The sequence below is a fragment of the Raphanus sativus genome, chromosome 1 (genome assembly GCF_000801105.2).
Source record: "Raphanus sativus cultivar WK10039 chromosome 1, ASM80110v3, whole genome shotgun sequence".
Classification (NCBI taxonomy): Eukaryota; Viridiplantae; Streptophyta; class Magnoliopsida; order Brassicales; family Brassicaceae; genus Raphanus; species Raphanus sativus.
This window is the reverse complement of record NC_079511.1, coordinates 638,129-652,057: the sequence shown is the minus strand read 5'-3', so window position 1 is coordinate 652,057 and position 13,929 is coordinate 638,129. Positions and strand designations below refer to the sequence as shown.

The following is a 13,929-nucleotide window of genomic DNA, read 5'->3' as shown; positions in this document are numbered from 1 at the left end:
ACTTTCTTATCTTATCTGTACCATGCATTTAACCACCAGAACTGAAGGCAATTAGGATTGAGAATGAACCGAGATAACTTGCGGAAATGGTTAGGCCGGTTTGGTTATTGGATATGGCTTTAAATTGGACCAGACCGGCTTGATCTTGAATCTCAATTGGACCAAGTTGGTCTTGAATCTTTAATTGAACCATCTTTATCTAGAATTTCTCGAACAGCTTTAAAAAATATTTTTCTTATGACTATAGCTCTGGACTAGGTGGTCGGACCACGCCTGATGATAGGAACTTCTACTTGGATGACCGCATCATAAATATTTTTTTGTCTAATTTTCATTATTATTTTTGTAATATTTTGAATAATATGAAACTCTAAAACTCAAATTAGAGTTTAAAAATGTTTAGTTTCAAATATGATAGATTTTGGTTGAATTATGACGGATTTTGAGTACTTTGAATTTTGCGGATCTTAAATAACTAAACTGATTCAGAACCGATACATTTCCAAAAGTTATAAGTATTTCATAATTATTTTAATTAATAGACCTAAACAAATCCAGATTTAAAAAGAACTGTCTTGAATTCAGACAAAAATAATTTCTAAGATCCACTATACGTCTAGAACTTAAAAATAATTGGTTCGAACCCGACCTGTAAACCAAATGTTCATGCCTAATTGAACCTTAAATTTCCTAAATTATTTATTAGTAATTCATTGTTTGCTTTTCATTATTTTTATTTTTTTTGCTTTTCTTATTCAGGTTTAGACTTTTTAATAATATCTGGTTAATGCAGCTTTAAAAAGTTATGTAAGACCAGCAATAATAAGAGAAACTCTAAAAAGAAGAAGAAATAAGGACTACATATATATCAGGTTAGGTTGCAAGGGAAAATTTCGAAGGATTCGAAAATACTCGGAATAATACCAACGAAAGCTTATAAAAATGTACCGATGGTTATGATGGAAATCTATTCATCATCAACCCAAGAGGAAAACGATTGGATCCCTTTCCTTTACTTATTATTCCCTTCACATATATCTATATTATTACTGTAGGTTCCACGACAACTTGTGCACTCGAACTCGGATAGCACTATATTCTTGTTTTGGAACATTATATTTCGACTATATTCTCGGATTTTTTGAATATAAAGACATGTTACGTAGAAAAGAATTAACATTCGTGAACAAAACAAAAGCTGCAAACCCAGTACTTATGAAACGAATATACTATATGCTCATGTACATGACAATTATAGGCGAAAACAAATTTCAAAAAAAAACTATAGGCGAAAAAGAATTTTATTCCATTATAATTAAGTTAAAATTCGTCAGTTCTTTAAGAAATCGACGCATGAATGATTAACTATTAACTAGATAATAAAACATGACTCACTGTAACAGAAAAAGGAGGCCTGCCATAAATGAAACCACTTTAATGTATTCAACTAGTATATATTTGGAAGATACTGAACCTGATCAACAAAGTGCGCTCTATCTTTGAAAATGGTTTAAATATTTATTCTCGTAGTAGCAACAAAACAAAAGATGTTGAACATTAAATCAAAAATGAAACACATATATAGGTGAAAGAGCTAGAAGAAAGGTAAGAAGCCTGAAAGGTCTACGGACAAGTGACTATAAGTCCATGATCAACATCCCGATCTGTCATACTTTAAACCCGGCTTTAAACTGACCTTTCCAAACATTCAAAATCGTTACTGTTTGTAGGTTTATAATTGTAAAACAATAAACTATAGACGTACACGGTGTAAGTATTTTTATTTAACGCATACAATTCGGGAAAAAAGTCATTTTCTGCTTTGTACTACTTATTGAATTAAAATCGCTTCAGCTTTGCATTACTTATATATTCAAGCTAAATAATTTAAAATTTTCCTTCATCGTTTACGTGGATTGCAGTTATCAAAATAGTTGGCAAAGTATTAGCTGAGTCTATATAAAATAAAAAAGCTTAAAATTAGCACTATTATAAAATATACTTTTACTAGTTACTAAGAAAACTGATAAGTAGCTGTTTTTAGATAAAACAAGAATTTTATTGATATACACATATTAACTTTTCCATACTGACCTATAACAAAATAGTATGTCTAATTATTTAGTCAAATTATTTAGTCAATTTTTTTGCCAAATTTTTTTATGTGATTGAAAATGTTAAAACTATAAATACTCGTGTACAAATTTCTTTCACTTATTAATTTGTTTTGGTTTGCTTAACCAAAAGATATTTAAACGAATTTTAGATGACAAATAATTTACTGATAATTTGAAACGAAATTATATAACAACATAGTCTAACCTAAATATGAAAGAATGTACAGTTTTGGTCTATAATTTTTACATAACTAAAATTCAAGCCAAACGCAAGTTACGACCTATGTATTTTCCATAACTTATGTAATATTCAAGGTATGCAGAAAGTTTAATGTACAAAAATGTGCAGTAGATGACACGAACAAAATGTGATGAACTAATTTATACACCTGTCTCATATATATCCCGCACATCTTCAAAACGAATCCTAATTTTATACTGCAATCAAGCTATATCTGTGGCCTGTGGGAATAAACTTTACGCCAAATTAACGAATGCCATATTTTTATTAGCTCTATTTAAAATAAATTTATTGGCCTGGTAGCTTTGTAAATCCCTTTAATTAGAATGCAGAACCATATGAATCGAATATATGATTAATTTAATAATATCTTACTAAAAATAACTAAAACGTTCAAAATTCCGCGTGGAATACGAATAACGATTATACATGGCAAACTATAAGGTTTGTGGTCGACAGTGAATGAACATAGCTACAAATGCATGCTTTATTAATTTTTTTTTTTGTAAACTATGCTTTATTAATTTTTTATCAACATATTAATCATTTATAGATTTTAGATTGGTTAAGGAGATTTTTTTTTTGTTTGGAACGTTTTTAATTAAGGAGAATAAGATATTATATTATTTCTACAGGTTGACGTCAAAATAAGTCCCAATGTGTAAACAAACGCATAAACATTTCCCTATATATATATGGGAAGGTTTGTGGTTGCCAAACTCAAAGCACATTGGGTCTTATCTCTCTCTAACACACACACACACAAACTCACATACATATATATATAAATAGAGAGAGAGAGAGATGGGTGAAGAGATGCAGGGAGTGAAAGTAATCGAGGAGTGGTCTCCGGTTATAGTAATGGTGATATCTAACGTAGCGATGGGTTCAGTTAATGCACTTGTGAAGAAAGCTCTTGATGTTGGTGTGAACCATATGGTCGTTGGTGCTTATCGAATGGCTATTTCCGCTTTAATTCTAGCTCCCTTCGCTTATATCTTGGAAAGGTTCGATGCTTTCAGTTATTAGATGAAACAACGAGTTATCTATATGTGCTATTTTCTAAATTCTCCCCGTTATATCATTAAAAATAAAAACGATGATATCATCTATACTACGTTGATGAAGTTATGTATTATCTCATTAAAAATAACAACAATATGTGTTCTCTAAAAGCTATGTATTATATTGGTAACAGGAAAACAAGACCGGAGCTAACATTTAGGTTATTGGTCGATCATTTCATCAGCGGCCTGCTCGGGTTTGTCCACCCAAATATTTGTCGTCCATTTTTAATTTATTCTTATACAGTATATGTTATCATCATACTACGTTGATTTTCGTTTTCTGTTAAAGCTATTTTTCTTTCAAGTAAGATTTAAAAATTATGAGCTACATATATATATATTATTATTCTAATTTATTTTTGGGTTTAAAATTGGCAGGGCAAGTCTGATGCAATTTTTCTTTTTGCTTGGTCTGTCGTACACGTCGGCAACTGTTTCGTGTGCTTTGGTAAGCATGTTACCCGCAATCACCTTCACTTTGGCCCTTATTTTCAGGTACTGATGGAACCATCGATCTACCTTCTTTGTTATTTAGTAATATGTAGTATATAATATTGACACAATATATCTATTATACTGTATTACGTTAAAATATTTTTATCATAAAATATTTTTTAATTAATTGTAATACTAAAAAAGTGCTACCAGTGTTAACTTTTGAAAATAGTCGTGATTAGATTTCCATTGAGTTACCTTAACTAGACGTAACTACATCCAGCGGAGCCTCTTTTTATAGCTTTTCCTGGTAAAGGTCTTTTTTTAGCTAAACGTCGCATTTTTTTAAACTTTAGTAAAATGATGATGCGGAACACGATTCGTTGAATCAAATGGAATATATCATTTGAGTTTAACGAAAATACTATTTTATATTGAGTTTTTTTTTGTTGCATACAATTCACACGTAGGTCTAGGTTCGTTTATTCTGTAAAGCTAGAAACAATTTTTTAAGATATGACTCCTGATTTTGATAAATTACTTTATCATATAAACTTACGTAACAACTTTTTAGGACCGAGAATGTAAGGAATCTAAAGACGAAAGCAGGAATGTTGAAGATGATGGGAACTCTAATATGCATAAGTGGAGCTTTGTTCTTGACATTCTACAAAGGCCCTCAAATATCAAACCCTCACTCACACACGGAGGCGACTCTTCACCAGAACAACAATGATCAAGACAAAGCCAAGAACTGGCTTCTTGGATGTCTTTACTTAACCATTGGAACCACGCTGCTGTCTCTATGGATGCTGTTTCAAGGGAATTTAAACATTAAGTACCCTTGCAAATACTCGAGCACCTGTCTCATGTCGGTTTTTGCGGCGTTCCAATGTGCTCTCTTGAGTCTTTACAAGGGCAGAGACGCTCACGACTGGGTCATCGGTGACAAATTCGTGATTATTGTCATCGTATACGCTGTGAGTGGATTATATATTTTCCCAAATTATTCAATTAAATAAATCATAAGGTAGCTATGCAAAAACTTGAGGAGGTTTATCTAATATTACTTTGCTATAGATATATAAAACCTTGTTAATAAATATTAAATAAATTTAAATAACCACCACTAAGTTGATGATGACATTCTATGTTTCTGTAATCGTATTGGGTGACTGTCATTTTCTTAACATAATACTCTCTGTTTCAATAACATGATTGTCAAACTGCTTGAAAGTAGTTGTCTAAAGAAACTTATATAAAGTAGACACGACTCTTATCATATATACACGTATTAATTACAGGGAGTGGTAGGACAAGCAATGTCGACGGTAGCAACAACGTGGGGAATTAAGAAACTAGGAGCGGTTTTCGCATCCACATTTTCTCCAATTACTCTTATATCAGCTACTCTATTCGATTTCCTCATCTTACACACTCCTTTATACCTTGGCAGGTAATTTCAAATTGTTTTGTGATTTTTTTTATATATCTTATATAACGTATGTCCATACTTATCGCAACACTAACGACAACTTTTGAACGTTTGTTATTATAGTGTAATTGGATCAGTAGTGGCAGTGATGGGTCTCTACGTGTTCTTGTGGGGTAAAAACAATGAAACGGAAGCATCAACTACATTGCCTCCTCAGATGGACAATGGACACCAAAATGTTAATAACGATAACGACTCTAAGTCGCCCGTTTAAGTTTAAGTACTATTGTTATTGACATATATCAAATAATTGTTTTTTTTTTGAGAAAGGGTTATATATCAAATAATTGTTCTATACTGTTTTAAGGAAATCTAGTGTGTTTGAGAGAGAGAATATTGTTATTTGAAGTCTGGAACTTCAAACATCTACGTAGAGATAAGTTGTGAAAGTATGTATATATTATTTGCTTACTTAATATTATCATTTGTGCTAGTATAATCCGCATAAATTCTCCTGTTCTCATAAAGAATGAAAAGAAATTAAGCTGTGCTTTACCTTTGCATAAGCCGGTGGAATGCACTAAAAGCAGACATATCTTCTTTGAAACCTTTTTTTTTTGTTTTTTTGAACAACATCTTCTTTGAAACTAAAAAGTATTTGCCCCCCGTAAAAGACAAAAAAAAATGAAGAAGAAATTTTATCGTTAAGAAATCTATCTTATTAAAACAGAAACATTCTTTTGGACCTAATATTTATTTTGTAAGTTTTTAAATTAAATACACTTTTATACTTTATAGTTAAACATACATTAAATCACTAATGTTTCTTTCTTTATACTACTATCCATGTTTCCAAACAATATACTTATTTCTTTATAATACTATCAATGTTTCCAAACAATATACTTATTTCTTTACACTACTATCAATGTTTCCAAACAATATATTTTTATACTACTATCATTGTTTCCAAATAATACAATAATTAATCTTAGTTATTTTATATCTATCATTTTCTCTTTAAAATTTTGTAGAAACGTCATAATTTCATAAATTGCAAAATAGTAAACTTTAAAATTTCGATTATAAGATTACAAATTATGAAACTATTACAATTTAATCTAATTAGATTACATATCGGTCATCCATCAGTTCAATCGGTTAGTCTCGGGTTTTAGTGATTTTTTAATATGAATATTTTAAAAACATAAATTGAATTGTCAGATCTCCGGATTAACCGGTATAATCACAATCGGGTTGAATTTAAAAATACTGATTTAAATACAAAAATATTTTAAATACACAGTCTTTAAAAATTACCAAAATATTTGTTAAATTATTAGTAAAATGTTTTATCGTAAAATATTCCGCGCTTCAAAAGCGCGAATCAAAATCTAGTGGAACATTAAATCATAAAATAGGCGTACGAGAAGTCTAGTGAACTATAAAGTCACACAAATAGAAAATATTGGACTTGCTTCAGTATAATCTAATATGGAACACCCTTGCTTCAGCTAGAAGCAAACCCAATATTTTCAGTTGGAACACCCTTACAGAATGGGCTCCAAGGAAAAAGAAATTGAAAATTAAAGACATACGTTAGGCCCTTTTATAAGCCCAGATCAAGCGGCCCATTGTGGAAACGTCTATAGGAAACCGACACGTATGGGGGGGGGGTTGTAGACCATCGCAGCTGGCACAGTACACATCACTAACTATTCCCACTTGCTCTAACTATTAACCGGGGAAACCGACACGTAAGTTCGAAGGACCCCACGCTCGCTTTTATCTACGTGACCTTCACAAAACAAAAGGAGACTTATGGCTCACAGAGAAGCAAGTTGGGAGATACGAAAAAGCGCAGCGAAAGGCCACTACAATCTCACCACGTGTCGATCTCCGGTGACTTGTGTTTATTCCATTTATACCCTTGTGCTGTTTCAGCCGCAAATAAAAAAATAAGTAATAACCAAAAAAGAGAGAAGGAGAAAAAATAGTTGTGGCTGAGATTGATTCTGGCTTCCTTCTTCTTACAGTCTTCTTCGCCCTAAAACAGTCTTCCTTCCTTCCTTCTTCTTCATCTCTGTATCTTCTCCAGCTCTGCTCAAACATTAAGAGATTAACTTTTTTTTTCTTCCGATTTGATTGTTTCTCCGGTGAGATGATCTAGTTTCTATATTCGGATTAGTTCCTCAATGATGGCTACTCTCAAGGGTATGTGTGATTAACATTATTAGCAATTTAGAAGGTCTTTTTCGTTGCTCAGATTCTCTCTAAGTTGTTAGGTTAGATTTGTAAGCAAAAGTGAATACTGATTTTGTGATGCTTTTTTAAAAAAGGTTTTGGTTGGGATGGAATCATCAATTGGGGTGAGACTTTTTGAGTTCTGCTGAAGAAGCTTACTTACTTACTCGGTGGACTTTCAAAGATTTCTCCTTTCATTTCTCTCTTTCTATTAATCTTTGGTGGTGTCTGGATCAAAATATTTCTCATTAGTCTCTTTCTCTTTTTTTTTTTTTTGCAGTTGCTTTAGAATTTTGAAAGAGGTGCTACTTTCAATTAGAAGAATCAATTACAACGGCTTTTTGCTATTTGGAGGAGGTCAAAGATGGTTTCTTTGTTATATTAGAGAGGGATTTGAAGCAGCGGAAAGCTGCTAAGATCTGGTTTTGATGGATACAAATACATCTGGAGATGAGTTATTAACCAAGGTAATGCATGAAACAGATTGTCCAGGTTTTTTATTTTGTTTGGATGAATATTTGTGTGAGAGTGTAGATTTGTTTTTTATTAAATTGAATAGGCAAGAAAGCCGTATACTATTACAAAGCAGCGGGAACGATGGACAGAGGATGAGCATGATAGGTTTCTTGAAGCCTTGAGGCTTTATGGAAGGGCCTGGCAACGCATAGAAGGTGTAACAGAATAGCTTCTGTCTGCTTTAATTAAATTTAACACAAACAGAGAGATATTGTTTTCTTTTGTTTAGGAGTTTCTTTATGTTCTTCAGTCTCCTCTTGATTGAGAGTTTCTCTCTCTCTCTCTTTTCTTGTGTGTGTGCAGAACATATTGGGACAAAGACTGCTGTTCAGATCAGAAGTCATGCACAAAAGTTCTTCACCAAGGTAAGCTCATCCTCTCTCCAATCTTCTATCTAGTGAAGATAGTCGTGAGATAATGACGATCAAATAGAATTTAATTGATGACCATGTTGCCTATCACTGTCTGACTTGTGTTTCTGTATGGGACAAGGTGATTCGAGGTTTTTCTATGGTTCTCTTTTTCTCCTTGCTTCAACTAGAAAATTTGGAGTCTTGCTAAGTAGAGTCTGTTGGTTCCCAAGGATAGCATCATGATTTGTAGAGACCTCGTTCATTTGCCCCCTGCAACTGGAAAACTTTACCCTTAAGATAGCTTCATTCTCTCTGTTGACCATAACACTGGTCCATAGTAGTAACAAAAATCAGTAAAGTCAGATGAAATAATGATATATATTGCATGGACTCTTTTATTTAGCCATTCAAAATGGAAAACCAAACTCCCTGGCCAGTTGGCCCTATAGGACAGGAAATGAAGTGATTGTCTTTGTCTACCCCCCCCGTACAATTCGGGTCAGTATAAGACTCTTTTTAACCTCAGGAGTCTCAGGGTTGCATTTACAATCTCTCTCATTTGGGGGAAAAAACTCACAGTTATTTGGTTCAACTCTTCTTCAGTTGGAGAAAGAGGCTGAAGCTAAAGGCATTCCTGTTTGTCAAGCTCTCAACATAGAAATCCCACCTCCTCGTCCTAAAAGAAAACCCAATACTCCTTATCCTCGCAAACCTGGCCCTTCTTCCTCTCAAGCACCATCAGCAAAACTTGCCTCTTCTTCACAATGTAACCAGGCTTTCTTGGATTTGGAAAAAGTGCCCATTAACGAGGTTTTATTCCTGATTCTGCTCTCTTTCTTCATTCTATCATTTTGTTTTTTTCTTCTTGTGATAATTTTTTTTTATGGTTAGGAAACATCAACTGGGAAAGAAAATCAAGATGATAACTGCTCAGGGGTTTCTACTGTGAGCAAGTTTCGCTTACCAAAGAAACCTGAACCGTCTCTAATAAAGGTATAAAACTTGTAGTCCAAGAACATGATGAGTACTGTATTTTAATAAGTTCAATAGCATGAAAAGTAAAAAAAGGGTGTTCCGTTCTGATTTTGAGCAGGAGAGTGCTGATAATGGAACAAGTAAGGCGTCAAATGTGGAAAACATGGTTCAAGATCTTCCCGAGAAGAACAAAGACAGAGTTGCTGACAGCGCAAGGAACTACCCTTGGCATTTCCCGGCGGATTTTGTAAACGGAAATATAGCAAAATGCGCTCAGTTTCATCCCCCTCCAGGTATGGTATCTCAAGACTTGATGTTTTGTCCTATGGGAGATCGTGTTCACGGGCACGTGAATCTTCCAGCTACCACAACATCATCTGCTACTACTACTACTACTACAACTGCTTCTCAACAGGCGTGCCCTTCCCAGGATGTTTACCGTTCGTTTCTTCACTTCACTTCTACTTTCCCCAATCTCATTATGTCAAGTCTCCTACAGAACCCTGCAGCTCATGCTGCAGCCACGTTCGCTGCTTCGGCCTGGCCCTATTCCAATGTCGGGAACTCGAGAGATTCATCAACGCAAATGAGCTCTTCTCCTCCTCCTCCAAGTATAGCTGCTATAGCTGCTGCTACGGTAGCTGCTGCAACTGCTTGGTGGGCTTCTCATGGACTTATTCCTGTGTGTGCTCCTCCTCCTACTCCAGTCACATGCCTTCCATTACCAACCTTTGCTGTTCCAACTCCCTCAATGGAGAAGATGGATACCGTTAAAAGTAATCAAGAACCGCTGGAGAAACAGAACACAGCTCTGCAAGATCAAAAAATGGCTTCAAAATCTCCAGCTTCATCATCCGACGATTCAGAAGAGACTGGAATAACCAAGCTAAACGCTGCCGACTCGAAAACAAATCGTGACAAGGAGGAAGTTATTGTTGACGCTGCTGCTGCTGATGCTGATGCTTTGCATGATCCAAACGCGTCCCCAAAGAAAAAGCTGGTGGACCGCTCATCGTGTGGGTCAAACACACCATCAGGAAGTGACGCGGAAACAGACGCATTAGATAAGATGGAGAAAGATAACGAGGATGTAAAGGAGGCAGATGCAAACCAGCCAAGTGTTATTGAGTTAAGCAACCGTCGGAGTAAAATCAGAGACAACAATAACAACCAAACTACTGATTCATGGAAAGAAGTCTCCCAAGGGGTAAACAAACAAAAAAAAAAAAGATTCATGGATATGCAGAGAGCTTTTCTTTGAAACTAACACTAATAAGTGTGCATTGTTTTCAGGGTCGTAAAGCGTTTCAGGCTCTATTTGCAAGACAGAGATTGCCTCAGAGCTTTTCACCTCCTCAAGTGGAGGATAATGTGAATGGAAAACAAAGCGACACGTCAATGCCAATAATGGCTCCTGATCTCAACAAGATTCAAGGTTCTTGTGATGCAGACCAAGAAAGTGGAGTAATGATGATAGGTGATGGACAGGGGAAGAGCCTTAAAACGAGACAGTCAGGGTTTAAGCCATACAAGAGATGTTCAATGGAGGTGAAAGAGAGTCAAGATGGGAACACAAACAATCAGAGCGATGAAAAAGTCTGCAAGAGGATTCGATTGGAAGGAGAAGCTTCAACATAAAACAACCAGACTTTCTTTTGAGGTAAAATAAAAAAATCCATTTTTACCAATATCTTTAAGTCAAGTGTTAGTAGCTGCTTTTTCAATCTTCATGAAAGAGACTTATTTTTTTTTCTGTTTCTAGTTCCATCTGAACGGTTTCATGTCAGGTCCTGTACCAAATTACTCCATCTACATGTCTTGTCCCTTGTCTCTGTTTTGTGTCTGCTACTTCCTGTTTACTTGTCTGCTGCTGTTACCGTTACTGCTACTTGTTAATTAACCACTAAAGCAATGGATCTACTATGTCTTTACTCTTTTAGTCCGTTTGTCTTTTGAACTCTGGATATTTTATAAGATCATAAAATTAGTTTAGAATGATAAAAAGATGAATTGTACAAAGGTTTCATCTTTGAGTGTATTGTCTTTCTTGGTGGTGTGCTTCCAAAAACAAACAGACTTGAATGAATGCAGGTGGCAGCCCATTCCCAGAGGTATTTGGATGGGCTTAATAGTTTTCACTACTGGACCAACGTACAATATTTTTAATAGTATAAGATTTGTTCATGGCCCTAAGGGGCCCATTGGTGACGCTAATCTCGTCTTTCATTTTATTTTTCCTCTTTGTCAACGTCTTAAACTCTTACGCAGTATAGTAATCATGATTGATGAATGATAATACTATTTTCTCAACTGACCATGTGCGAAATATCATGAACATGGTGCGAAATTATCACACTCCATTATCTGTGAAAAATCAAAAATGCAACGAAAGTCTTTATTCTACATTAAAATCATTGTTCAACGAAAGTTTTTATCATTGTTCTACGCTAAATAATTAGTAAAAAATGTCGTAGTATAATCATTCTCCATCGTGATATTTCACGCTCGGCCATGAGTAACCCACCACATTAATTAAAAAAAAAAAGAAAAACTATTGCTTACTGTAATATTTTTTTGCATGTCTACTCTAAAGCGAACGAACCACATATTGAAAAGCAATGAAAATGTTTATACTTTAATAGTACTGTGACGATTTATATAAGTTTTTTTGATCCGTAAATCGCGGCTGCTGCTGCTCATATATAAATAGAGACCATAAACGCTTTTTAGCTGCATTTTCATTTTCAACACCAACACTTGTTTCTCTCCCAAAGCTTTCTCCCTTTTCGATTCCAAGCAAGCAACGGTACGTTATTTTTTTTTATTATCGTTCTGTGCTTTGTTCTCTTTAGAGATCTCAAAGTTGGATGCTTTTCCATTGTTTAATCATCTGGCTTTGGGTTTTAGCTCCAAATCTCAAATCATCCATCCGGTTTTATTGAGAAGCGAACCCCAGATCTTTAGTAAAAGATAACTGATTGTTTGCTTTCTGGGGTTTAATTCACTTTTTCAATTAAAGTTGGTCTTTTTATGCTCCCCCCCCCCCCCCCCCAGTTAGGTGTTAACATTTAGAAATGTGATTTTTGACAGATGAGTGGAGAAACGAAAGAGAATCAGAAGCTGCAGCAGCGACCTGCTCCTCGTCTTAACGAGAGGATTCTCTCTTCCTTGTCTAGACGATCCGTTGCTGCTCATCCCTGGCACGATCTTGAGATTGGTAATAAGAAACACGATTTCACTCTCTAATTGCCCCTATTTGGGTTTTTTTTTTTTTTTTTTGGAACTTAAAAATATCATGCATCTTTTTTGGATAAAAATCTTTGTAGGTCCTGGAGCTCCACAGATTTTCAATGTGGTAAGTTTCTACGCTCTTTTTAAAAAAGAAAAAAATTAACTTGATTCTTGAATGGTCTTCACTTTATTAGATTCTTGAATCATTCCATATTTCGATGAAAATCAGGTGGTTGAGATCACAAAGGGAAGCAAGGTCAAATATGAACTTGACAAAAAGACTGGACTCATCAAGGTTGATCGTATTCTCTACTCATCTGTTGTTTACCCTCACAACTATGGTTTCGTTCCTCGCACCCTTTGTGAAGACAATGACCCTATTGATGTTTTAGTCATCATGCAGGTATCTATCTCTCACTCACCTCTTTTCCTTTTTTCATACCTGCAACAAAATTGTTTTTACATCTTGCACTCAGTTTAACAAAATTTCGTTTTCTTTTTTGTTTATTAGGAACCTGTGCTTCCAGGTTGTTTTCTGCGTGCTCGTGCTATTGGATTAATGCCTATGATTGACCAGGTACTTACTAAAGGCTTTTGATCTTTTATTTCTTCCCTCAAACCACTGAGGTTAATAAGTGTGTAATTTTAGGGTGAGAAAGATGACAAGATCATTGCAGTTTGTGTTGATGATCCTGAGTACAAGCATTACACTGACATCAAAGAGCTTCCTCCTCACCGTCTCTCTGAGATTCGTCGTTTCTTTGAAGACTGTATCCTTTTTTTTTATTCTTCCCTTCTTATTCGTCTATTAAGTTCTCAGCAAGTATTATAGGTTTTCTATTTAACATATATCTCTCTCTCGATAGACAAGAAGAATGAGAACAAGGAAGTTGCAGTTAATGATTTTCTCCCATCTGAGAAAGCTATTGAAGCTATCCAGTACTCAATGTGAGTCTATATGTTTCTCCACTAACAACCAAACTTTCTTACAGCTTTTTCAAGTTCTAAAGTAACCATACATGGGTTTTGGTTTTCAATGACAGGGACCTTTATGCTGAGTACATTCTCCATACCCTGCGACGTTGAAGCTTTATCCTCTCAACAGTTATGCTACCTCTTGTTACCCTGAGATGTTGAAGCTTTCTCCTCTCAACATTTCTGCAACCGTCTTGTTTCTGTTTCTTTCTATGATGATTACTTTCTCTGAATTTTCTTGTTAAACTTTGAATTTGTCCTTGTGAACTCAATAATATTTTCTTCTAAATCATCTTTGTTATGTCTTAGAAATTGGAATACCTTCAATAAAAGATTTTAT

The 13,929-nt window shown here is 34.7% G+C and overlaps 3 protein-coding genes across 7 annotated transcripts; all 3 read left to right on the top strand.

The window, feature by feature from the left end:
• Positions 1–2,920: 2,920 nt before the first annotated feature.
• Positions 2,921–5,650, top strand: LOC108862569 (WAT1-related protein At1g01070). Its single transcript, XM_018636744.2, has 6 exons — positions 2,921–3,365; positions 3,557–3,619; positions 3,804–3,920; positions 4,435–4,840; positions 5,165–5,316; positions 5,419–5,650. Exons 1-6 carry the CDS (start codon positions 3,163–3,165, stop codon positions 5,567–5,569), a joined length of 1,092 nt encoding a protein of 363 aa, XP_018492246.2. The 5' UTR covers positions 2,921–3,162; the 3' UTR covers positions 5,570–5,650.
• A 1,633-nt stretch (positions 5,651–7,283) lies between these two features.
• LOC108861127 (protein LHY) lies at positions 7,284–11,679 on the top strand. 5 transcript variants are annotated; one of them, XM_057002731.1, is made up of 9 exons: positions 7,284–7,509; positions 7,635–8,006; positions 8,099–8,210; positions 8,359–8,420; positions 9,012–9,218; positions 9,300–9,401; positions 9,502–10,590; positions 10,677–11,043; positions 11,475–11,679. In XM_057002731.1, exons 2-8 carry the CDS (start codon positions 7,968–7,970, stop codon positions 11,019–11,021), a joined length of 1,956 nt encoding a protein of 651 aa, XP_056858711.1. In that variant the 5' UTR covers positions 7,284–7,509; positions 7,635–7,967; the 3' UTR covers positions 11,022–11,043; positions 11,475–11,679. The 5 variants fall into 5 exon arrangements, with proteins under 5 accessions (XP_056858711.1, XP_056858708.1, XP_018490465.2 ...); XM_057002728.1 differs by lacking the exon at positions 11,475–11,679 and adding an exon at positions 11,146–11,318; XM_018634963.2 differs by lacking the exon at positions 11,475–11,679 and having other exon boundaries at positions 7,285–7,509; positions 7,635–7,664; positions 7,820–8,006; positions 10,677–11,318.
• A 352-nt stretch (positions 11,680–12,031) lies between these two features.
• Positions 12,032–13,878, top strand: LOC108862610 (soluble inorganic pyrophosphatase 1). The gene is made up of 8 exons (XM_018636800.2): positions 12,032–12,189; positions 12,474–12,600; positions 12,710–12,738; positions 12,844–13,017; positions 13,126–13,191; positions 13,264–13,384; positions 13,481–13,562; positions 13,658–13,878. The coding sequence occupies exons 2-8, from the start codon at positions 12,474–12,476 to the stop codon at positions 13,698–13,700; spliced, it is 642 nt and encodes a 213-aa protein (XP_018492302.2). The 5' UTR covers positions 12,032–12,189; the 3' UTR covers positions 13,701–13,878.
• Positions 13,879–13,929: the final 51 nt, after the last annotated feature.

What these genes read in the sequence shown, in the direction of transcription:
- LOC108862610 (XM_018636800.2), top strand. Translation starts at nt 12,474, where the DNA reads ATGAGTGGAGAAACGAAAGAGAATCAGAAGCTGCAGCAGCGACCTGCT. An exon ending in CTCCACAGATTTTCAATGTG is followed by an intron (nt 12,739 to 12,843) that starts GTAAGTTTCTAC and finishes GATGAAAATCAG; the next exon opens with GTGGTTGAGATCACAAAGGG. An exon ending in TCGTCGTTTCTTTGAAGACT is followed by an intron (nt 13,385 to 13,480) that starts GTATCCTTTTTT and finishes CTCTCTCGATAG; the next exon opens with ACAAGAAGAATGAGAACAAG.
- LOC108861127 (XM_057002731.1), top strand. Translation starts at nt 7,968, where the DNA reads ATGGATACAAATACATCTGGAGATGAGTTATTAACCAAG. An exon ending in GGCCTGGCAACGCATAGAAG is followed by an intron (nt 8,211 to 8,358) that starts GTGTAACAGAAT and finishes GTGTGTGTGCAG; the next exon opens with AACATATTGGGACAAAGACT. An exon ending in CTGAACCGTCTCTAATAAAG is followed by an intron (nt 9,402 to 9,501) that starts GTATAAAACTTG and finishes GATTTTGAGCAG; the next exon opens with GAGAGTGCTGATAATGGAAC.
- LOC108862569 (XM_018636744.2), top strand. Translation starts at nt 3,163, where the DNA reads ATGGGTGAAGAGATGCAGGGAGTGAAAGTAATCGAGGAGTGGTCTCCG. An exon ending in TTCATCAGCGGCCTGCTCGG is followed by an intron (nt 3,620 to 3,803) that starts GTTTGTCCACCC and finishes TAAAATTGGCAG; the next exon opens with GGCAAGTCTGATGCAATTTT. An exon ending in TTATTGTCATCGTATACGCT is followed by an intron (nt 4,841 to 5,164) that starts GTGAGTGGATTA and finishes TATTAATTACAG; the next exon opens with GGAGTGGTAGGACAAGCAAT.